At 42.6% G+C, this 23,556-nt stretch overlaps 1 protein-coding gene across 2 annotated transcripts in view; it reads left to right on the top strand.

Moving 5' to 3' along the window:
* The first annotated feature begins 2,526 nt into the window (after positions 1-2,526).
* Positions 2,527-23,556, top strand: part of PNPLA2 (patatin like phospholipase domain containing 2) — a 42,785-nt gene continuing 21,755 nt past the window's right edge. Inside the window, exons 1-2 of one of the 2 annotated variants that reach the window (XM_018565654.1) lie at positions 2,527-2,586; positions 3,322-3,537. In XM_018565654.1, the coding sequence (XP_018421156.1) occupies positions 3,351-3,537 (187 nt within the window). In that variant the 5' untranslated portion in view covers positions 2,527-2,586; positions 3,322-3,350. The remainder of the gene's footprint in view (positions 2,587-3,321; positions 3,538-23,556) is intronic. The other variant, XM_018565655.1, reaches the window with a different exon arrangement.

The following is a 23,556-nucleotide window of genomic DNA, read 5'->3' as shown; positions in this document are numbered from 1 at the left end:
TCGGTTCCATTTGCGCCGTTTCAAAATAACGCCCTTTTAGGCCTGTCACGTGACCACCAGTGAAACAACAGCGCCACCTAGTGCATGCTTAAGGATACACAAGGGAAGGCTATACAACTGCAAGTGGTTTGAATAAACAGTATGTACAATACTGTGAAGAGTCTCTGGCAGCTAGAATGGGGAGGCACACAGAGGGACACTTGGAGGTATGGTGGTGCACACTTGGAGATGCACTGGTGGCACAGGGATACACAGGAGATATACACAGCCACATAGATACATGCTGGAGGCACACTTGGAGATATGGAGGAGAACAGAAATATACTTGGAGATACCCAGGAGCACAGGGGTACACTTGGAGATATGGAGGAGCACAGGGGGTACACTTGGAGATATGGAGGAGCACAGTGATACACCTGGAGATACCCAGGAGCACAGGGGCACACTTGGAGAAATGGAGGAGCACAGGGGTACACTTGGAGATATGGAGGAGCACAGGGGGTACACTTGGAGATATGGAGGAGCACAGGGATACACCTGGAGATATCCAGGAGCATAGGGGTGCACTTGAAGAAATGGAGGAGCAGAGGGATACACTTAGAGACGTGGAGGAGCACAGGGGTACACTTGAAGATACGGAGGAGAAAAGGGGTACACTTGGAGATATGGAGGAGCACAGGAGGTACACTTGGAGATGTGGGGGGAGCACAGGGGTACACTTGGAGATATGGGGGAGCACAGGGGTAAACTTGGAAACTATGGGGGAGCACAGGGGTAAACTTGGAAACTATGGGGGAGCACAGGGGTATACTTGAAGATATGGAGGCACACAAAAGTTTATTTGCAAATATGGAAGCACATAGGGCCATGTTAGAGGATCGGGGTACCCCTGGAGCATTCATAAGATACATTTCAAAGCTTTAAACTTTGTGTATTTTGTCATTTTTGAGAGAGGCCTGGAACCTAACTCCCTCCCTTCCCATTGACTTACATTATATACTGGGTTTCAATTTACATCAGTTTGTTTCTATTTTCAACCATTCCTTCTGGAACCTAACCGTGGCGTAAATCGTGGGGTTACCTGTATTATTATTATTATTCAGTAGAATACTTTTCGAGTACCAGTGCTGATACTTGACATTTTCATGAGAACTACCAGGTTTGCAGCTGTTGCAGCTGGGACCGGGCTCTGGCGCTCCACCACTGTCCTGAAATCATTAGTCTGTGTTGTTTTAGAAAAACTGTCACATGACAATAAACAAAAATGTATCAGTACTTGTATGTGTGAGTACTTGGGCAAGTATCAGTACCTGTACTTGCAAAAATGGTATCGGTGCATCCCAAATATATATTTATAAAAACAAAATCATACATTAAAACAGAGATGTACAAATCCCAGGAGCTCCGCGTGCTCCTTACAAATGCCAGCTGCCTCCTAACTTTTAACTCCATAACTAATTTAGCTGGTCGGCGACTGCCTGAGGTGCCGCGCGTGTCGGGATCCTCTGACAGCCGCCGGCCAGCTAAATTAGGACCCCACCCGGAGCTCCTCCCACTGGACCAGCGCTGACTCGCCGCTGCTCCCCCGCACCGAAGGTAAGTGAAAAAAAAAACATAGCGCAAACATCGGGGCATTTTGACAAGTACAAGTAGTTGTCAAAATGCCCTGTTTTTTTCCACCCTCACCCTGCAGCGCCCTCAGGCGGCCGCCTGACTTGCCTTGCGGTAGCGCCGGGCCTGGCCCCGCCCTTAAACCTTTCAATGTGCTCTGATAAGCAAGTGTGTCAGACTGGCAGACATGATGATTATTATATTATAGTATTATTATGATTACATTGTATATTATGATACAATGTTTCATCAACAGTTTGCCAAATACTGTGTGACATATATTATTTGCAGTCACCCATATTTTTATTCTGCGGGTCCTCCTGCTTTCATGAAATATAAATGTTTTGGGGGGTGATGAATATTTTTCGAGCAAACATGGTGCATTTTAGCATTTGTGTGAGAAAAGAAGCATTCAACCATTGGACTGGCAGGGGAAGGGTTAACCCCCTATGATGGACACATGGCGCAGCTCCGGGGGCTTGTTGTTGTTGTTGTGTGCACATAGCAGAGGACATCTCGCAGGCTGTTTTGATGTCTTCTGTGAACACTGAATACACAATGTGAAGCCATGTGATATGGGACAAAAGTTACAGCAGCGATGATAACCGCGCACAGCTCTACGCACCCTCCGGGGACACCAGAAACTCAGGAAGTACTGCACAGACCGAGACAAACCACCAGACTCCTCCCACCGCCCCGCCCACATACGAGGGTGTATCTCCTACACGGTCTTCTATTGGCTGCGGGGCTGTTACCGGTCATGACAGCTCCGGCGGGAGAAGGCCGCTGATTGGCTGTGGCGTGGTGTGACGGCGGAGAGCTGCCTGTGCTGCCACCCATAATAAAATACCAGGAATTGAAGGGAAGAAAACACGGTTATAGGGGCCGGAGGAGGCGGAAAGAGAATAGAAGAAGCCGAGACTGTGCTGGGGGGACACCGATCACCGAAAGGAAGAAGAAGAACACATTGAAGAGGTAGCTGTAATACGAATACTGTAATCCTGCCTGGTGTACAGAGGACGGCATGCACTGCTTCTTCTCAGGGATGAATTGATGGCAGTGCGGACACTTGTGTCAGATGGAGGGATCACAGACAATACACAATCTCATTGTATAGTGTATGGATAGTCCTAGACATGGGTAGTGTGATCGAGAAGGAGAGGGGCCTCAGTGATTGTGCAGTGGACAATGCGCAGCAGGTCTGCAATGGGGAGCATGGGACAGGGGAAGAGGGTGAATGCACTGTGTAGGTGCTAGGCAGGGGAGGAGGGTGAATGCACTCTGTAGGTGCCAGGCAGGGGAGGAGGGTCAGTTCACCGTGTAGGTGCCAGGCAGGGGAGGAGGGTGAATGCACTGTGTAGGTGCCAGGCAGTGGAGGAGAGTCAATGCACTGTAGGTGCCAGGCAGTGGAGGAGGGTCAATGCACTGTGTAGGTGCCAGGCAGTGGAGGAGGGTCAATGCACCCTGTAAGTGCCAGGCAGGGGAGGAAGGTGAATGCACTGTGTAGGTGCCAGGCAGGGGAGGAGGGTGAATGCACCGTGTAGGTGCCAGGCAGTGGAGGAGGGTAAATGCACCGTGTAGGTGCCAGGCAGGGGAGGAGGGTGAATGCACTGTGTAGGTCCAGTGATAAAAGAGCTGATTGTACACTATGATCTGGACACTGATCTAATTTATGGGATCGCTGATGTGTGTGTGCTCCTCTTCTCGCAGCAGATCGGAGGGGATCTGAATTCTCGGACATGTTCCCTCTGGACACTCAGTGGAACATTTCCTTCGCTGGCTGTGGCTTCCTGGGAATATATCACATTGGGGTCGCCAGCTGCCTGAAGGAACACACACCTTTCCTGGTCGAAAATGCCAGAAACATCTATGGAGCCTCTGCTGGAGCCCTCACTGCTACAGCCCTAGTCAGCGGAGCCTGCCTGGGTATGGACAATGTAGATCCATGTGTGTCTATGTGTTCCAGAACTGACTGACTATGTGCCTTTTTGTCTGGCTGCTGTTCCAGTCTGTCCTGTGGGTCTGTTCCATCCCTCCCTCTCTTTAATACAGCTTTCTGTCTATTCTACACCTTGCAGTATTCTATCCCATCTCTAGCTCTGCTCAGTCTTTCTCCCTCTCTATGGTCTTTCTTTCTTTCTCTCTGTGTGTCTTCCTCACTCTCTATTTCTCTCCCCCCTCTCTCTCTCTTTTTCTGTTCCCCCCTCTATCTTCACTCTTCCTTTTTTGCTCTCTTTTCCTCTCTCTCATCCCTCTCTCCTTCACACTCTTCCTCTTCTCCCTCTCTCTCTTTCTCTTATTCTTCCTCTTTTTCTCTCTCTTTCTTTCTCACTCTCTTCCTCTTTCTCTCTCTCTTTCTTTCTCACTCTCTTCCTCTTTCTCTCTCTCTTTCTTTCTCACTCTCTTCCTCTTTCTCTCCTCTCTCTATTCCCCTTTATATCTATCTATTTTCCTCTGCTTTTTCTCTTCTTTCTTTCTTTCTTTCTTTCTTTCTTTCTTTCTTTCTTCCTCCTTCTTTTTTACTCCATTCCTTTCTGTTTCTCGATTGATTCTCTTTCTTATCTTTTTCTCTATTTATTTTGTCTGGCTCTTATTTTTTGATAGCTACAATTTACAGCACTTCTTTCATTCTCAGTCATTGAATGTTTACCAAAGTGATTGCAACCTGTTTGGGTGATCAGCTGACAAGTTGCAGACTACAATTACAGTCCAGTTGACATTTGTCTTCCATTGTAGATGTACAAGTGACCCATAGCTGGTGTTTACATCTTAAGCTGCTTTCATAAGATGTAACCTCAACATACTGTTGTAAACAACTGTTATAGAGGTCAAATAATTTCCTAAGGGAAGAACTGTAATCTTCTGTGTATGGCCACTGCACTTATGTATATTTGATATCATATCTATATATAACATGCCACTTTGTAAATGCCATGTTGCAAATATGTAGATATATGCAGGATACAACAATGAACAAAATAAGAAATATAAGTATATCACACACAGTTTTATCAAGCAGCAGCAAAGCTCTCCCATGTTTGTTGTCTTTGTTTGCTAATAAGACCCACTTACTGGCTGATTTAATAAGACAACAATTTGAATCTACTGACTGCTTCACTGGTTGCTATGACTTATGCAGTCTACGTAATAAATATTTATACACATTGTTGTGTGTGCCCATGAGTGATACACTTATTTATATTTGCACATTACCTATTCTATGTGTGCGTCCATTGCAGACAAAACACAAGCTATCAGGTGACTGGCTGCTTGGCTAAGGAGATCTATATACAGCTTGCATGTGTAACCTTACAAACAAAGACTGAGCATGTGTGTCTTCTCAGCATCGACCTGCTGGAGTCTTCTGCTTTTTAAAATATACTGAGTCAGAAAAAATACATCTTACTATATTGAAGTGGCATGAATGTTACTGACTAGTCCATTCTTTTTCTATAAAGTCATCCTTTGATGCTGATCATAAGATTGACTGAGTGAGTTTTTATGTGGTCTGCTGCTACCAACCATGATCTTGTGCAGTGTTTCCCTCCCAGACTGGTAAATATTGTTAGTTATGTTTCAAGTGAATATGTTAACATAGCCTTACACATTGCTGTGCATAGGCATTCCCTTAGGACTTTTTCATATTTTTCACTGTTGCTACCTGAAATTAAAATGAATTCAACTGGGATTTTTGCCATTTGATTTACAGAATATACTTAAAAAATGAGCACGTCTACTTTTGTTTCACAATAATAAATATTACATTTAAAAGGCAGACATTTGCTGGATACATAAGTATTTACTCCCCTAACTCCATACTTTGTAGAATGACCTTTGGCTAGACGTAGAGCTGCAAGTCTTTTGCGGTACGTCTTTTCCAGCTTTGCACATCTGAACCCTACCTATAATTCTTGCCAGCTTTTCACGGTAAAACATTTCCCTAGCTCCGTCAGGTTAGAGGGGGAAAGAGAAAGGGCAGCAATGTTCAGGTCTTGCTGCAGATTCTCCATTAGAATGAGATTAGATTGATTGGATTGATTAGATTCTGTGGAATTTGACTACTCTCAGAGCCAGGTCCTAGATTTTCAACTACACCAGTGTAGCTTTGACTTTCTGTTTAGGTTTAAAGTCTTGCTAAAAGAAGAACCTCCTTTGTACTCGCAGATCTCCTGCAGCCTGAACCAGGTTTTCCTCTAGAATTTCCCTCTGGCTTCATTCATCTTGTCTTCAGTACTGATTAGTTTCCCGGTTTCGGTGGATGGAAGGAATCCCCACAATGTAATTCCACCAACACTGTACTTCCCCATGAGGATGCTCTTGAAATGGGTATAGTCATGGTCAAATCCAAATAACATGTCAAGACAGCAACTAAACAGTTCCAAACCTGCATGCTTGCACCATCTTGGTAATAGTAGTGGGTAAGAAGATCCAACCAGTGATGTCAAGTGCAGAAGATCCATTTTAATTTTAGGTAGCAACATTAAAAAAATGTGAGAAGAGGGGCGTGGCCAACCATGGAGGAGTAAAGCCGCACGGATTTGAGCTCTGCCGATCCGGGGCCGTTAATCAGTGGACTATCCTGATCAGGACCTACCTTTTCTTTTATGCCCGGTACCCAGAACTCTCCCGAGACTCCCTCCACCTCCTGGACCCGTGACATCGCCTCTTACTTCAGGCGCAATCCGAACGAGGCCGCATCCCGAACAGGCCGCACCATGGGGCCAAAAACCATCCCGCCTAAGAAGGCCGCGGCTGCGCCCGCTCCAGCATCCACTCAGGGGCTCCGTTCCTCCACTCATGCACACCAGCTCTCGGGCTAGGTCTCCTCCCGTCATGTATAATAGGCTGTGCCGTATACTATATTGTGTTTCTTGTCAATGCCATGCTGATCCCACGAGGTCTTACCCATGGGTCACATGACGCACATCTGGTGGAGCTGTCGTATGCTTCAGGAGTTCTGGCAGGGGATTCTGGGAATTTACCTCAGAGTGACGGGTACTACAGTGGCTAATGACCCTAAGATACTGCTGCTCTCGATGCTCCCCGGGTCCCTGAAGTCGGCAAAAGGAGGCCTCCTGCGACACTTTCTCACGGCTGCACGGGCAGTTATTCCGCGACATCAGGAGATTGTGTGTTTCATAACAAAATGGGTAAATACTTATGCAATCAACATATTTTATTTGTAAATCATTTAGAAAGCGTCATAGATCTTTTTGCATTTTGTACTATTTTTGTGTAGATCAGTGACATGCAATTACACTACCAAATTCTAAAGGGTAAGGGGGGATTGCATACAGTTGCCAAGCACAGTACATTTACATTTTAAAAAATAAAAGGTGAGGCTAGGTATAAATAAAAATCCCATTACTAATCCATCTACTAAACGCTGTGAATGCATGCATTTGAGGTAACTGGAAATAGTGTAACCCACCCTCTACTGCCTAGTGGTTCTCTAGGGCTAATTATATTATGCTCATGGAGGATCTCATGGCTGCACTTACAATTACACTAAACGCAGGAGTTAAATCTTACAAATGCATTCAAGTACCTTAACTATTAACAAAAATGTAACTTATTTGTGTATCGCTCCGCTGTAGATCTTAAAATCATCTCTGAATTGGTGCTGACACTGTCCTTCCTTCTGGAGGGTGGCTACTTTTGTTCCCCATGGTCCCTGTGAGTGTTGTAAAGTAGCCACCGCTCCAAGCTCACTCCCATAATAGACTGCAATCTCAATAGCAAATGTGAGCTTGTAGTTCATCACAGGAGCGAGCTTGGAGCGGTGGCTACTTTAAAATACAGGCTGGCTATCGTATCTGCCCACTGCTTGCTGTGCCCTCAGCATGGAGAAGAGAGCTAGGGGATCCAACCAACTAATCAATAATGAGAATAGTTGACAACTCTTCTCATTATTGATTATCATCGATTAATCTATGAGTTGGTTGAAGCCCTAGTAAATGGCTTACATTGCAAATAACTGCTTGTACTTTATCTTTTTGTATTGGTATAAATAGTCGTGTTTTTCATCTACTATTGAAAACGAAAGGTATTGCTGCTATACCTACATTTTGTTGACATAAACAGTTATGCTGTTGAAAACTAAAGCTGGTAGCTGATTTATAAATAACAAAATAATGAAAACGTCAATAAATTTACCTAGAATACGAACTTCCTTTCTTTCTCCCCCTAACCCCATTGACAAGCATAGTACAGTATTACATATTGGCAGAAGGGAAATTGTTACACTGATTAAACTTTATAGGACGGGCATTTGATTTTACCTTCATAGCAGAAAACTAGGCCAAAGACAGAAAATTACACAGTCCAAAAACAATGTTTATATCAGGGGTTGACACTTTAATATGGAATTCAGTCGGTCCAATCCAGGAGCCAGTAGGATTTTTTTAGGAGCTCCATTGACAAATGGAGCAAATCTTACAAGTTAGCTGCTAGCTGTGGTTTATTAGGAGCATTGGCTATGTGGCTCCTGGGAATTGTCCAGCCCTGGTTTGCATGTATAGATGAAAGGTCCAATCCACCATAAAGTTATTTTATATTTATAGGTGGATCCTGGTAGACTAAGACTAACTTACACCCTAAATACTCTACAATAAGATCTCTCAACTGTAACTTCCACCTCTGTTCCTCTCTTGAGTTTTTGTTCTTCTTACCCAGCTCTTGGTACCTGTACCTCCTCTTGCATTCTCCATTATGTATGATACATATAAAATTGTACAGGGAGAGTGGGAATCACTCATAATGACCACAGCATGTGATGTAGTTCTCTAGTGGTTCACATCTCCAGCCTCTTCTAAAAACTTTACAATCAGTTCTGGGAGGACTGTTCCTTTAAGTAACCCCAAGTGAACTGAGCAATATGTTTTTGGAATGTAAGAGGTGTGAACTGTATTACGTATTAATCATAGCTGATTATGAAAAAAGAGCACTGCAAGCAAAGTTTAGAGCAGGACTTTGAAGTTGGATATTCATTCAAAGTTCATTTTTAGATCAGCAAATTTGAGGTGAAGCTAAGTGTGCTTTGTCGATGTGTCATAGTGGTTAGCACTCTTGCCTATTTACTCCAGTTTCAATCCCCACAAGGGACTTTCCATGCTTGGCTGTTTGTGTGTTCTCCTTGTATTTGTTTGGAGGTCTTTCCATAAGCCAAAGGCATGCTGGCAGGTTAAATGTCTTTTTACTTAATTGGCTACGATTCATGTGTGTGTCTGTATGAAGATGGAAGAGACAATGGCCCAAGAGTGGGCAACCTTAGCACTCCCGCTGCACAACTTCTATCATGCCTCTGTCTCTAGAAGCCATGCCTGTGCTCTTGTATAGCCTCATGGGACTTTTAGTTCCACAACAGCTGGAGTGCCAAGGCTGCCTACCCCTGCAATAAACTGTAATTAATCTTTGTACTTTGTAGATAATTTGTTATAAGCTGGAAATACATACATTTGTTGATTGAACAGATAAAATATATTTTGGGAAAACACTCAGACTTCTGAAGCATGAAACACACTAAATATGTCGTTTTAGGCCAACCTCACCTTTGTGTTCATGGTACAGCACCATGCATGTGTTAGTGTGTTGTGGTGCCATTTATTTGAATAGCACCCCATCACACTTGCATTGCAGCACAGCGCAACATCGGAAAAGTTGTGCAGGTGTTTGTTTGTTCTGGTGCATAACAGTGTTACTGCATGTGTGGTGACTCTCCCTGTGTGGTAGCACTGCCTGTTATATGGTGGCAACGTACTGCCCCTTTCTCTCCCAATTTTGCTCCTGTGTTGTCACCCTTGATTCCAGTGAAGACTACAAATGGTCTTTTCAACATACTTTATTGCAAATGTAGTCCACAGTTGTCACCATTAGGAAACCCTGAGAAAAGTAATGCCATTCGTGCATCTAGAAAGGAAGGGACTGCAAAGAGGCTTTTGGAGATCAGCAGCACCGAAGGTTCAGCATAGTTACATAGATACATAGGTTGAAAAAAACACAAGTCCATTGAGTTCAACAAAGGATAAAACAGTGAAAACAAGTATATTATTACCGTTTATGATATAGAGTGCAGTAGTAAAGTAAATGTCATTCAGTTATGGTTTACTGCTGTTACAACAAATACATATTCCTTGCAGTGTGGTATTCAAGTATTACTAAAGTATATCTAGCGCTTTCTTTTTTAAGTCTGGATAGCATATGTAAATGTTAATACCAGAAGCGTAACTACAGATTATGTGGCCCCATAGCAAAATTTTAATAGGACCCCATGGCAAATCCTTTAAAATCTAAATCAAGGACCGTTAGCAAGAGAGCTGTCTGCATAGTCTCTTCCTGTACATCTGATATCAACTCTTCTTGATTGGAAATCCCATAAGGGGTACAGGGTCAACAGCAACTTCGGCAATCCTTCATGGGGCCCCCTTCCACCCCCAGGCCCCATAGCAGCCGCATGGGCTGCTATGGCTATTGTTACGCCCCTGGTTAATACCCCTTACTAGTGTGAATGGCCTTCACTTCCTGCCCCAGCACAGCAGGTAATACAAGAAAATTGCTCCAAAAGAGGAAAATCTCCTTTTTGAGCAATGTCACCAGAATACATGTCCCCGTTAGAAGATCTCTCCTCTTTTACTTTTCGCTCACACCGTAGCATTTTGTGAATGCATGTCAAGCGTGCACAAAAGTGCTTTGACACATGTTCATGAAACGTGCACCAAAAACAGGACACGCTTTCAGTGCCATTAATAGTTAATGGCACCCCAAACGCAGCCAAGCAAATGGGGTGTTTTTCCTGTGCGGAACACTTGGCAAAATTTGTTACATGCACTACTTTCCTGAATTTATTTGGCACACATCCTGGAACCCACTGAAATCAATGGGGGACACGTCCCGAATGCAGGAAACAAATGCACAAGAACACGCATTTCTCAACAACTTTAGTAAATCAGCCCAGTGGAAAGGGTGGATTTCCTCACAGCAATAAAAACCTAATCGAGGTTCTAACCCTTTCCTGCGCTATCCAAAACTTAAAAAAAGGTATTGGTTTTCGGGGAAAAAAAATGTGTATGTATTACACTATTACGCATTTGGATTCTGCAAAGCATTCCAAATGCGATCAATGGATTGCATGTGCAACGCACAGTCTCCTGCAGACTGTTTCTTCATCCCCAGGTCCATACAAAGGTACAGACCTCCTGTTATAGGGCTGGAGGAAGTAATCAACGGACAACAAGTGTGGTGACTTCCTTGCACTTGTGCCCCTTTGAGATCTATGTGGTGGAAGATGGGACGTGTAGTCTATCCATTCACAGATCCATAAAATGCGTTCGGAAGTGGATGGTAGAGCTATGCACAGCCACACCAAATTAAAACAGAAGCCTGTGGAAAGAATTTAGGTAAATGGGGGGGTTAGGGAATGTGACTATGTTTCATGTTACATCCTAAATATGGGTGTAACATAAGCATGGCCACAAGGAGGGCCCCACAGCAAGGGGTTTTTTTTTCCATTCCAGAGTTCAGCTTTACTCAGCTTACTGCAGTACAAGGCACCATGAGCTTGTTCAGGTGTTGCAGGCATTATGTGTTTATCTGAATCTCTTCATAAGGGCCCCATTATCTCTTGTGCCACTGTATATTGCTCCGTGACACAGCATGATAAATGAGAACAGTCAGACTTTGCTCTAGGCTCCAGAAAGCTGCAGCCCTGAAGATTACATATCAGTTGCATAGTAAAGTACTGTACATGCCCTTTTCGCTGTGACTGAAAGAGGGGTGCCTACAATTAGAAGAGGAACAGGTGGTAACTGGAAACAAAAATCTTGGTTGTCACCTGCCTGTAACCTAATACCTGCCCTTCCTAGAAAGCAGGTGACTTGCCTAGCTATGACCTTCTGCACAAGAGAAAATGGTCAAGCTTTCCAGTATCTAAAATCATCGGCATTTCAAAAGACAGATCAGTTTTTAGTTCTACAGCTGACTTTTAAGTAAATGTAAACCTTAGCTGACAAGACATTTACTGTAGAATTCATAGAGGGTCACAGACGCTCTTTAAAATTCTGTCTTGCCTCTGGCGTCCAATGCTGACAAATACCGGACATTCTATCCTCCGTGCAGCTCAGTAGCACAGAGACTGATAAAATCACAAGGTTAGCGTTATTGAGCTCCTTGCCTGGAAACTACGCCTGTCACACAGGAAGCAGAGTGGACAGTGAGGGGAATTTATCAAAACTGAAGCAGACAGAATCTGGAGCAGTTACTTCTGGCAACCAATCAGCTTCTCTCTTCAGTTTGTTCAGTTAAGATTTGAAAATGAAAGAGAGAAGCTGATTGGTTGCCATGCACAGCTGCTCCAGATTTCCTCTGCTCCAGTTTTGATAAATCCCCCTCAATGTGTTTTGCTCTTGGATGGGCTGAGCCTGATGGAGAAACTGAGAGACTAGTTCCACATCAGTTCCACCTTCCTTGTGATTGACACTGAGTGGATTCCATAGATGCTAGACAGCATGCTAAAGGTTATGGAATCGGCTTTATTAGTTAATGGCAAAGTTGATGGACCTGATGGGGAGCTAGTCTCTCAGAGTTCCCCATCAGATCCTCCTTCCTTGTGATTGACAGTGGACGGCAGTGGGTGGCTTCCATAGCCCCTAGCGGCCAATAGAATCCACCCACTGCCATCTGCTTATGCATACTTTAAAGCAAACCTGTCAAAAACCTGGTTATATCAGATTGAGCATATGATAAATTAATATCACAAGGTTATCTTAAGAAAATACCACGCATCAAATAAATCAGATTCCTAAACATGTATACAAATCTTGAGTCTTCATGTAAAAGTTGATGTTGGCCCCACCCCCTACTGTCTTCAGAGCCTTGTTACTGGTCCTTTAGGCTGGATTTACATATTTGCCTGATGTGTTTGTAATAAATGTACAGTAAATGCATCAACATGTGCATAAGTGATTCACATCAACTTGCATTAATGCATTGTAAGGAACACCTGACACTTCTACTGAGGGACACATTCAAAGGGAAAGATTTTATCAGAAAGATAATTTTGTTTTGCTTTTGTCACAAATTGTCAGAAATAGAGGAAGGAAATAAACTGTAAACTTGAGAAGAACAATATGTTTCTTGTAACCACTTCCATGTCCATTGAACTTTGGCACACTTAGCGCAACAGTGTTCTCATAAGGCCTTGTTCACACCATGCGCGTTCCAGGAGCAGAGCAGTTACAGACCGGAGCAAAACTGCGTCTAATGTATTCCAATGGTATTTTTAGCTCCAGTTCACATCGCAGCGTTCCGTTCCAGAACATGTAAAAAAACTGCAGCAGGCCCTATTTTACCTGCTCTGGACCTTCTCTGGAACACATGCAAACGCATGCAAATAATTTTTTTTTTAACCAAAAACGGCCCGGATCAAAAATGCGGCACAACCCACTGCACTGCGTGTGCAGAAACTCATGCAGATCTGTTCTGCATTTGGTGTGAACAAGGCCTAAGTGTAGTGTATTCCATTTCCCTGCACATACATAGCTTGTTCACACCAAACGCGTTCCAGGAGCAGAGCAGTTACAGACCGGATCAAAACTGCGTCCAATGTATTCCAATGGTATTTTGGGCTCTAGTTCAGACCTCATCCTTCAGTTCCAGAGCATTTAAAAAAACTGCAGCAAGCCCTATTTTACCTGCTCTGGAACGCATGCAAACACTCTGGAACGCACTGGTGCAAAACATGAGCCAGGGCCCCTGAACTGCAATCCCATACTCACTGCTGCTGACCCAATGTCCCTAAACCCTTTGACTTCTTGGTAACTAACATTCCCACACTGTTGCCTTCTATAACTACAACCCCTAAATTCTTGCGCCCAACCCTAACTATTCCTGTACCCTCTCCACATCGCACAGTATATCCCGCCTCCTCTTGGAGGGAAAAAAAAAAGTATATATAGTCAAAATATATTTTTCTAGTTTTGGATAGAGTAGGCTCCTACATGGCATTCCAAACAAGTCCCAATCCATTTACTATTTAATGCACAAGCCTCATAACGTAAACAAAAAAACCTCCTTTACCATCCCTGACTGAGCCAGAACCTGCTTCATTTGTGTCTCACACGCTATCCCTCCCGGACACTGCAGCTCTCATTTAGAGGGTTTCAATAACAGAAGCAGTGGGTGGGACCAGATGTTGATTGACAAGTAACAGGCTTGCGAAAAAGCAGTGACAATGCTGATAGGTATGTCCCCTGTAACATTTTTTCATCCACTGCAGTGCAAGCAGGCAAAGCATACTTGAGAGTGGCAACACTGCTCTGAATTCAGTAGCAGTACAGCATCATTGCCACACTATCACATGAAGCTGCATGACCATTCATTTAACACAATGCATGTTAACCCCGCACAATGGTATGAACATAGTTTTATCTTCCCAGTTGTAACACGCCCCAAAATTTAAAAAAGGTTTAAACCTTTCCCACTTCTCCCACTTTTTTCTTTTGGCTATAGATGCATCACATTGGCCCAATGTGATGGCAATGTGAAGGACATTTGGATTTGTGTTGGTAGACACCCCTGCTATTCCTCTTCGTATTTGATGTTGGTCAGACAGTGACAGTGGGCTTAAATTAGTGTTACACCGAGACCTGTACTCGCCCAATTACTCACTAGTATCGGTATCGGTGCATCCCCAGCTTAAATGATCAAAACTGAAAGGAATGCAGCCAGTTGTGTTTCAGTTTGACGTTTGTGAGAAGGTTGGAAAATTAGAGCTAGAATCTGATTGATTGATTGATTGATTTGATTGACATGCCTTTCACCATTACTGTCCTCCAACTTACATCAATGGGACCTGCAGGTGATGAGCTTACACAGAACTCTATTAACATTTGCTTTGCAGGACTGACAAAATAAATAATACAGCTCTCTAATGTACGCAATCTTACAAAATCTCTTATAGCTCTCATAAAAAGGTTTTACTGTAATATTATATAAGCTTGCACGCTTCAGTAATACAGTAGTAACATATTAGTACAAGTTCTGCACAAGATACTTGATTACATCAGTCGCCCTCAGCCTAGTATTAAATGTAACATACCGTAACATATGTGTTTTAAGCTGCAAATGAGCGATTCTTGTGTGGCAGGCATAGAGGCCTTCTCTCCCTTCTCTCTGCAGGGTAACTGGCGGTCATTCAACTAAAGTAACCTGTCTGTATCTGCTACAGCCTGAGGTGCTCTATAACCAGGCTGAGCACTAGGACTCATCACTGTGGCTGAACCCTCAGCAGCATGTTCTGTATCATAGTTGTAAGGAGCACAAGGGAAATGTTTAGTTGGTGGGTCAATCAGCTTCATTGGAAAACATGAGTGGCAATAGAAGCAAGCTTCTGTGCTATTTTAGTCATTCTGCTGCAGGCACATTTCTCACAATCAGTTGCATCAAGTGCAGTCGCTGCAATTGTTTTCGGTCAGTGACTTAAATGCTGTTAATCAGAAGCTGTAGTATAATCAAGCAATTGCATTTCAATGTTTTTATTAGTACAAAGTATGTGACATGTTAAAGCTATTAGGTTTTAATCCTATGATTCTCGTTCTGATTTCTTGGTCACAAGTCATAAATGAGAATATCATAATAATAGATATATTGCGTATATTATGTGAATACCATCTGCACAGTCTTTGGCCATATATGAAAGGATGTATAATAGAATGGAGGGAAGGAACAGAAAGGAAAAAAGAAAAGATAAAGGTTCCTCCAACAATCTCAATACCACCCCCTTCCTCACCACCACCAAGGGCACAAAATATAGCAAGCTGGTATAGTTACAGTTGCATACTTAGGCCCTGGTATAATCCAGCCATGGGTCCCATACCGTTGCAAGCTCTTCTTGTTTATCATTTACGATGCTAGCTAATATTTCGTAGATCATTATTTAGGAAAGTTTAGATTTTCTGAAGGCCAGGTCCATGGTAGTGGCTTTCCATGTACGTGCTATGAGGATTGTGGCTGCTAAAAGGAATTGCAGATTCATTTTTGCATGTGTTTTGGAATGTCCGAAACAGGCTCTTTCAAAAGGGCATGCCTGGCATTCTGTGGTGTGTTATAGTATACAGGCAGTCCCTGAGTTACATACATCCTACATACATATGACTCTTACTTACAAACAGAGGCTATTATGTTCAATGGTGACAGCAACATTGGCAACAAACTGTTTGAGATGAATTCCATTACAAAGACTAGAGGCCACCACCTAAAGTTGGTGGAGAAAAAATTCCAGCACAATGGGCGAAGAGGGTTCTTTACAGTAAGAGCGGTTAAGGTCTGGAACTCACTGCCAGCGGCAGTGGTTTCAGCCAAGAGTGTAGATTTGTTCAAGAAACGTTTGGACAATTTCTTGAGGGACCGTAATATCCAGGGATACCAGTATCCCTAAGAATGAGATGATGCGTGGACCTATATGGGTTGGACTTGATGGACGTATGTCTTTATTCAGCCCCAAATACTATGTAACTATGTAACTGTACAGCATGGGTAGCTGTAATGCTACCGCGCTCGTTCGACGAGGAGTGCCCGCCTTTTTAGGTCTGGTGTTCGTAGTACTGTACATATATTACAGGAAGTTGGCTCTTGTTAGACGTGCAGACGAGGGGTGCCCACCTCTTCTTCTTCTGGGTCACTGAGTTTTTTACTGCTGTCTGTATCTTCATTAGAAATATTTAATCTCACTTCCTGTCCTTGAGACAACAGGAAGTGAAAGGAAATCTACCCCTTGGAAGGGAAATTCACTCCTGTAAGAGTGATAATGGGAAAAGGAAGTCTCCATTGAAGCTTTATCACCAATCCTTGTTTCCACGACAACCCAACATTTTCAAAATCCAATTGTCACAGGGACAGAAAGTGAGGTGAAATCTTATGAACAGGGGCACACACAGCAAAACAAACATTTAAACCTTGCACAAGTATGGCTATTAATAAATTCTCTTAAAAAAGTTGACTTTTGTTTGCATTTAGAAGACTGGTGAAATTGTCCTGTTAAACATATAAAAACATAGTTTAATGGCGGCAAAACCTTTTATTTAACATACTAAAGCCATGAATACCAACAATATAATAATAGCACCACACTATAAACCAAACCACAGTATATTTCCTAGAGCAGGAAACAGGGTGTATAAACCTTGACCTTTTGTATAATTTATGAATATATTGATTTGTAAAAATCCCATTCAATCTCGTATAATTGTGAATACAGGAAGTCACATGATTGAGTGATAGTGTGTGCCCATGCTAAGCAATCTCAGTGCACATTGTGAAGGGTTATAGTGAACTAAAGCTAAAGGTGCTGTAAGGCATAATGTAAAGAATAGTGTATAGCAGGGGTAGGCAAACTCCATCCCTCCAGCGGTAATGAAACTACAAATCCCATGATGCATCTGCTTCTGGGAGTCCTGTATGTGGCTGTCAGAATCTTGCAATGCCTCATGGGATTTGTAGTTGCATCACAGCTGGAGGGCAGGAGTTTGCCTACCCCTGATGTACTGTATATAACAAGCCATAGTAACCAACTGAACTTTTCCAGTGGTAAGTATAAATTATAAATATTGTTTAATAATTTAAAGTAGTCACCAGTAACCTGCTATGTAGCTGATGTTTTAAAAAAAGGGAGAAAAATAGAATTGTTCTCCATTGTAACTAAATGACAGTATATAATCAGACCAGTGCTAGTTATGGGTAATATATCTACTTTTCTTTTGTTCAGATTTTGCGCATAAGCCCCTGTGTGATCTATTTGGTGTAGAAGGCAACTAAATGTAGATGGGAATATTTTATACAATAATAACTCAATATTATGGGAAAGGTTCCTGTTTTATAAATTGTAGTTTAAAGGAGTTCTGAATGTCCCAAAATACATACATAGGTGCATAGTTAGTCAGGTTGAAAAAAGACACAAGTCCATCGAGTTTAACCTGTAAAGATAATAGGAGAAAAGAAAAAAAAGAAAAGAAAAACCTAAAACAGAACACTATGCCCACAATTGGATATTCCCTGGATCAACAATCTCTGGTGCTTAATATACTTATAAGAACTCAATATCCCAGTAATATTCTGTGCATACTAAAGTTGTTTTTGATAAGGCAATCAAAGTTTACTTGAAAAAAATCCCTTTTATGTAGTGAGTGCTGCCTTCTGTCTGCCCATAACTTTTAACAACTTCCTGGATTCCCAGTGTGCTTTGCATCTCTTTCCGTGCTGTTTGATGTGATACAATCTTGATTTCTCAAGAATACATAGACCATAGTTAATTGCTTCCAGCAAACAATTACAGTGTTACATTGTTCCGACATTGAGTTGTAGTTCAGAAGGCAGGTTATGTGAGTTGTCACACAAGGAAGTACATATTCACAGGGCAGAGTGAAATTGTGTCATTGCATTGAGGAAGGTACACCCTATGGGCATCTTTAATAAGCAAGTTTACAAACTTCTATATTGATACGGTTATTAGGAGTGGGATAGAAATTATGGAAATCCAATATAGAAATACATATTTATTTTTAGTTTTGACCATAGATACACTTTTAAGTAGGGATGCACCGATACCAAGTACCGTACTCGGTACAAGTACAGATACTTTTTGAGCTCCAAGACTAGACTAGAGAAAAATTCAAAAGTTAGGAGGCAGCTGGCATTTGTAAGGAGCACACGCAGCTCCTGGGATTTGTACATCTCTGTTTTAATGTATGATTTTGTTTTTATAAATATAAATAAAGGGATGCACCAATACCAGTTTTGCAAGTACAAGTACTGATACTTGCCCAAGTCCTCACAGATACGAGTACTGATACATGTTTGTTTATTGTCATGTGACAGTTTTTGTAAAACAACACAGACTAATGATTTCAGGACAGTGGTGGAACAACAGAGCCAGGTTCCAGCTGCAACCGCTGCAACCCTGGTAGTTCTCATGAAAATGCCAAGTATCGGCATTGGTACTCGAAAAGTATCGGTGCATCCCTACTTTTAAGTATTTAAGCTTATTGCTGGAATTTTTTGTGAGTGAACTCACTCACTTGAGGTGAGAAAATATATATCCAAAACCAAAAGATATCAGCTTTGTTTGTTTGGTCTGCACATTCTAAACTGCTGATTGGATAGTATAGATGACCGGGCTTTTTAAATATGCCAGGCAGAAATAATCTTAATTCTTAACACATTTCAAGACAGTGAGTGCAGGACATTGAGACCACAATGACCAAGCCCTTCTGTCCTTGTCCCACAAAACAAAGAACATGGAGAAGTGAACCAAGCATGGAAGTGCAAGTTCTACTGTTACATGATGCTCTCTGTGTTTTCATCTCACCATTCCTTGGCCTTGAATAATAACCACTTATCTGTGTAGTGCGCTTGCCAAGTAAGCTCTTCGTCAACCAAAGTTCAACTGTCCAGCGTATCTCTCCAAGAGTGCTTCCCACAAGTTGCTCTAATGACTGGAATTTATCATCCCAGATCAGGTGGATGTTCTGCCATGTACCCAAGATACAAATGTATTTTGTTTGTGGTAGAGTCCTTAGGACATGATGCACATACATAAACTCCTGCATGGATATTTTAGTCAATGAAACAACTTTTGGTAGAAAAGGTCAATTGTGGCTTGCCTGGCTATTCGCTATACATTAAAGTAGTATTAAGAGTTTTTATTTTTTTTTTACATATATCTACTGCTAGCAAGTAGTAGTTGCATGCAAAAACATTTAAAAAAAGAAAAAAGTTGGCAAATAGGTAATAACTTACTTGTGTCTGCAGCGCTTGCTCCCGGCTGTAGAACCCAGCTTCCCGAATGGCCGAGCAGGAGGAAGTATGTGCGGGCGCATGCGCAGTCGTTGTCACCGGGGGGAGGGGAGAGGAGGAGAGACACAGTGGAAGTGAATGCACGCTGGGAGCATGCATGCAGGACAGACTCTGTGGGACACAGGAAGACATAGGAGTCTCCACTGGATCAGAAAGCAGCGCTAGCGTTGGAGAGACTGTTGCAATTGAGTGGAAGGAAGAAGATGTTCGCATCAAGAGGCATCACATAAGGTAAGTACTTAAAACAGCATTGGAGGGAATGGTGAATTGAGCCCAATGTCTATGATAGACCGACAGATTTAGATTGTACAGTTAAATAAGAACTCCAGAAATGTAAAATACTTACCCTTGCAATGTGACTACCCCTGCATTGCAAGGATTAAGTTCTCATTTTGTCTAGGGGGCTCAAATAAAGCAGAAATACCCACCTGATACTCTTTCCTGCAGCAGTTAGCGCTCACCTCTCTCCCCCCCGCTCCAACTGTGCAATGTCCCTCAGCGTCCTAATGTCTAAGTAAAGTCATTAAACCTGCATAAGACTGATGATGTCAGTGGTCCTTAGACCGCCGGAGCCCAAAAGAGAAGAGGTTGTGGGAACCAATTCAGCAGATTTTGCAGAACCGAAGGTCAGGTGAGTATATCTGCTTTATTTGTTAGACAAAACAAGCTAACCCTTGCAGTACAGGGGTAGCCCCATCAAGGGTAAGTTTTTCCCAGAGTTCTTCTTTAAATAGGTCTGTTTATTTTGGTTAATATTGAGAAAGTAGCTATCCATAATCTTGTATCTTAGTTTAAAAGGAAAGAATGTGCCAGATATCATGGGGAGGTTAATTGTTGCAGCATATCTTGTTCAGGAAATGAGTGAAGTGTGTGACACAGGATAAAAGTCATGACCAGACGAGGACGTTTTTGGGACATGTAAATTTAAGGTGCCGTACCGATCCTGATAATTGTATGTGTCTCTGATTACAGGGATCTACATATATCATTATTTTGCATGGAAATAAAGTAATGTCTGAAAAATGGCAGTGCTTTCATCCTACGATTACAACACAAGTGATTCAATCCTCTGGGATGGGTGCCAAGAGACTTTGCCCGAGTATTGAAATGCTGTTACATGACATTGTACTCTAATACAATGAAAGATTTCATGAGTTAGAACTACAAAACTATGTTGATTTAATACATACTGACAAATAAGTGACACAGAAGAGCGCTGAGCTGCCTGGCACCCACTCTGTGTTCTTTTGCCAGTATAGCACTAAGTCCAACCTGCCTCAGTTCATAATAGCAGCTGAGAATATTCCTGTTGAGATACAAATGGTCACCCTGTGGTGTTTGTAGCAGAGGGCAATACATGCGTGTTGTAACACGTGCAGACTCCTGTTACCCCATGTTGAGAACACAATGTCTAGTACATGCAGTGTTTACACAATTGATAGGACAGCAAACGGAAGGCAGTTTAACTCTGACACACCAAAGAAAACTATTATGCAGAGGAAATCTAACGTACATTTAAAGTGGCCATAAACAGAAGAAGGTGGGCAGACATGGGCGAAGGACCAAAGATTTTCTTTTTTGGTCACAGACTCTGGAAGTAATATGCCTACTTGCAACGTTCAGGTTTGCATGTTTATGCCAATGCAGATGATAGGTTGGATACAGTCAGAAACCTCAGACTTATCCCAGGAAAAAATGATAGCAGATGAAAAAATGAACTAAGCTTGCAGTTTTTGCCTTGAGATCGGATATCTGGAGATGTCCAGCTCAAGATACTGTTGTGCATAGAGAAGATTTACTGCCATGCTGAATGACTTTGATCTGGTGTCTATGGTCACCTATCATGTAGAAATATGGGAGTTACCATTGCTGATTTGCTATAAAATGCATGAGTGCAGTGGCGTGTCTAGTGTATTTAAACACCCTCCTTCTCTATACAACAAAATTATTTCATCAAATGAGTCATTGTTAAATGTTCAGAAACGTTACCCCTTACATTGGTCAATATAAAAGTACATCCTCACTTTGGTGGTCAGTGAAGAAGAGTACCCTTATATTGGTGGTCAGTGGGAGAAGTGTCACCTCATGTTGGTTGCAGTGAGAGAAGTTCACCTTCAAATTGGTGGTCAATGAGAAGAGTGTCCCCCTCATATGAAATCTCATGTGGTGGTCAGTGAAGAAGTGCCCCCTTATATTAGTGGTCAGTGGGAGAGGGGTCCCCTCATGTTGGTTGCAGTGAGAGCAGTGCACCTTCACATTGGTGGTAAGTGTGAGGACTGTCCGCTCATGTGGTGGTCAGTGAAGAAGTGCCCCCTTATATTAGTGGTCAGTGGGAGAGGGGTCCCCTCATGTTGGTTGCAGTGAGAGCAGTGCACCTTCACATTGGTGGTAAGTGTGAGGACTGTCCGCTCATGTGGTGGTCATGGTGATGAGCACCCCCTCACATTGGTGGTCAGTGGGAGGAGTGCCTCCTAATGTTGGTTGTCTGTAAGAGAAGTGCACCCTCACATAGGTGGTCAATATGAGGAATATCCTGACATGTGTAATCTCAAAGGGTGGTCAGTGAGAGGAGTTCCCCCTCATTTTGGGGGTCATTGGGAGCAGTGCCCCTGCACATTGGTGGTCAGTGTGAGGACTGTCCGCTCATGTGGTGGTCATGGTGATGAGCACCCCCTCACATTGGTGGTCAGTGGGAGGAGTGCCTCCTAATGTTGGTTATTTGTGAGAGAAGTGCACCCTTCATAGGTAGTCAATGTTAGGAGTATCCTCACATGTGTAATCTCAAGGGGTGGTCCGTGAGAGGAGTTCCCCCTCATGTTGGTTATCTGTGAGAGAAGTGCAACTGGATATTGGTGGTCAATGTGAGGGGCATCCTCCCATGTGCAATCTCATGTAGCCTAGCTCAACACTGCCTGCAAGGTGGCTGAGATTTGCTTGACCCAGGGCTACTAGCAAGAGACCCCAGAGCATATGTCCCAGGTGCGGGTGTCTCTGTAGCCTATGAAGGTAACACATACGGTAGCTTCCAGTTAAAAATCATTTCTCTTTAACCTGCCTACTCTAGGCTACTAAAACAAGCCTCTTTACTATACACTTTGCACTAAAATTGACGTCTGTGTACTGCATAGTACAGTCATTATGAGTTCATTAGTTATGTATTTCTTTCTCATGATCATATGAGCCCTGTTTACATTGCTCTTCAACATTCCTGAGGTAGGCAGTAGGGGAGGAGGTTAATAACGGACATGACATTGACAATGACAATGAGACATTCTGTCAATGAGAAGCAGCTGTAATGTTTGTTATCTTCTTATAAGCTGTTTAGATGGTGATGCCAAATATCTGGTTAATGAACATGCCGTGCTAATATTTGCGTGGATTTACCATATAGACAAAAATACTGTAACAACAAACTTGATGCTCCATATATTGATGTGGAGTATGTCAGGTAGCATCCAGTTTTATCATTAATTAGCCACAAAGATTCAGTATGTAATCATTCCACAAGGAATTGGGTAACACTGGGGTTGCATAATGGGATAGATTATCTATTTTGGCTTTGTTTAAGTGGCTTTACCCTATTATCTGCTAAGAGGGGCACAAATCTGGATCAGGCCCCTCAGCTGAGAATCATAATGGAACCATTTTACAAGGAATTATGCTGATCTGATTCATTACCATTTCCTGATATTTTGTAATTGAGTAGTTGAGAAGTGACATTAGCTTTTAGTCAGAGAACATAGTTATCTTGCTCCTTTTTGCAATGGGGGTAATAACCGGGTATGTGTCTTGACAGGGGGTCAGCTTTTCAGAACGTTATGGTACCTGACTCTAGACTCACCACCATGGATTGGCCAATGGAACCTGCAACACCTATCCTCCCCTACCCTTCACCTCTGCAGTATAATACTTCAATCTAAATGACAGGTGCACTTAAATATATTATTTATAGTGCCTGTAAAAATACAGTATGTAGAGTATGCTACATAATAGTATATATTTTTCTTTTGTTGGGTGAGCTTCCATGTAAATCAAGCTCTGTGCACCTATCACAGCTCAGAGCAGGTTAAATAAACATGATGAATTACAGAAGTCCTTTGA

The sequence above is a fragment of the Nanorana parkeri genome, unplaced genomic scaffold (genome assembly GCF_000935625.1).
Source record: "Nanorana parkeri isolate BGI_ZX_2015 unplaced genomic scaffold, ASM93562v1 scaffold870, whole genome shotgun sequence".
NCBI classification, from domain to species: domain Eukaryota; kingdom Metazoa; phylum Chordata; class Amphibia; order Anura; family Dicroglossidae; genus Nanorana; species Nanorana parkeri.
Note: the sequence above shows the minus strand (reverse complement) of the source record. Positions and strands in the feature narration are given on the sequence as shown.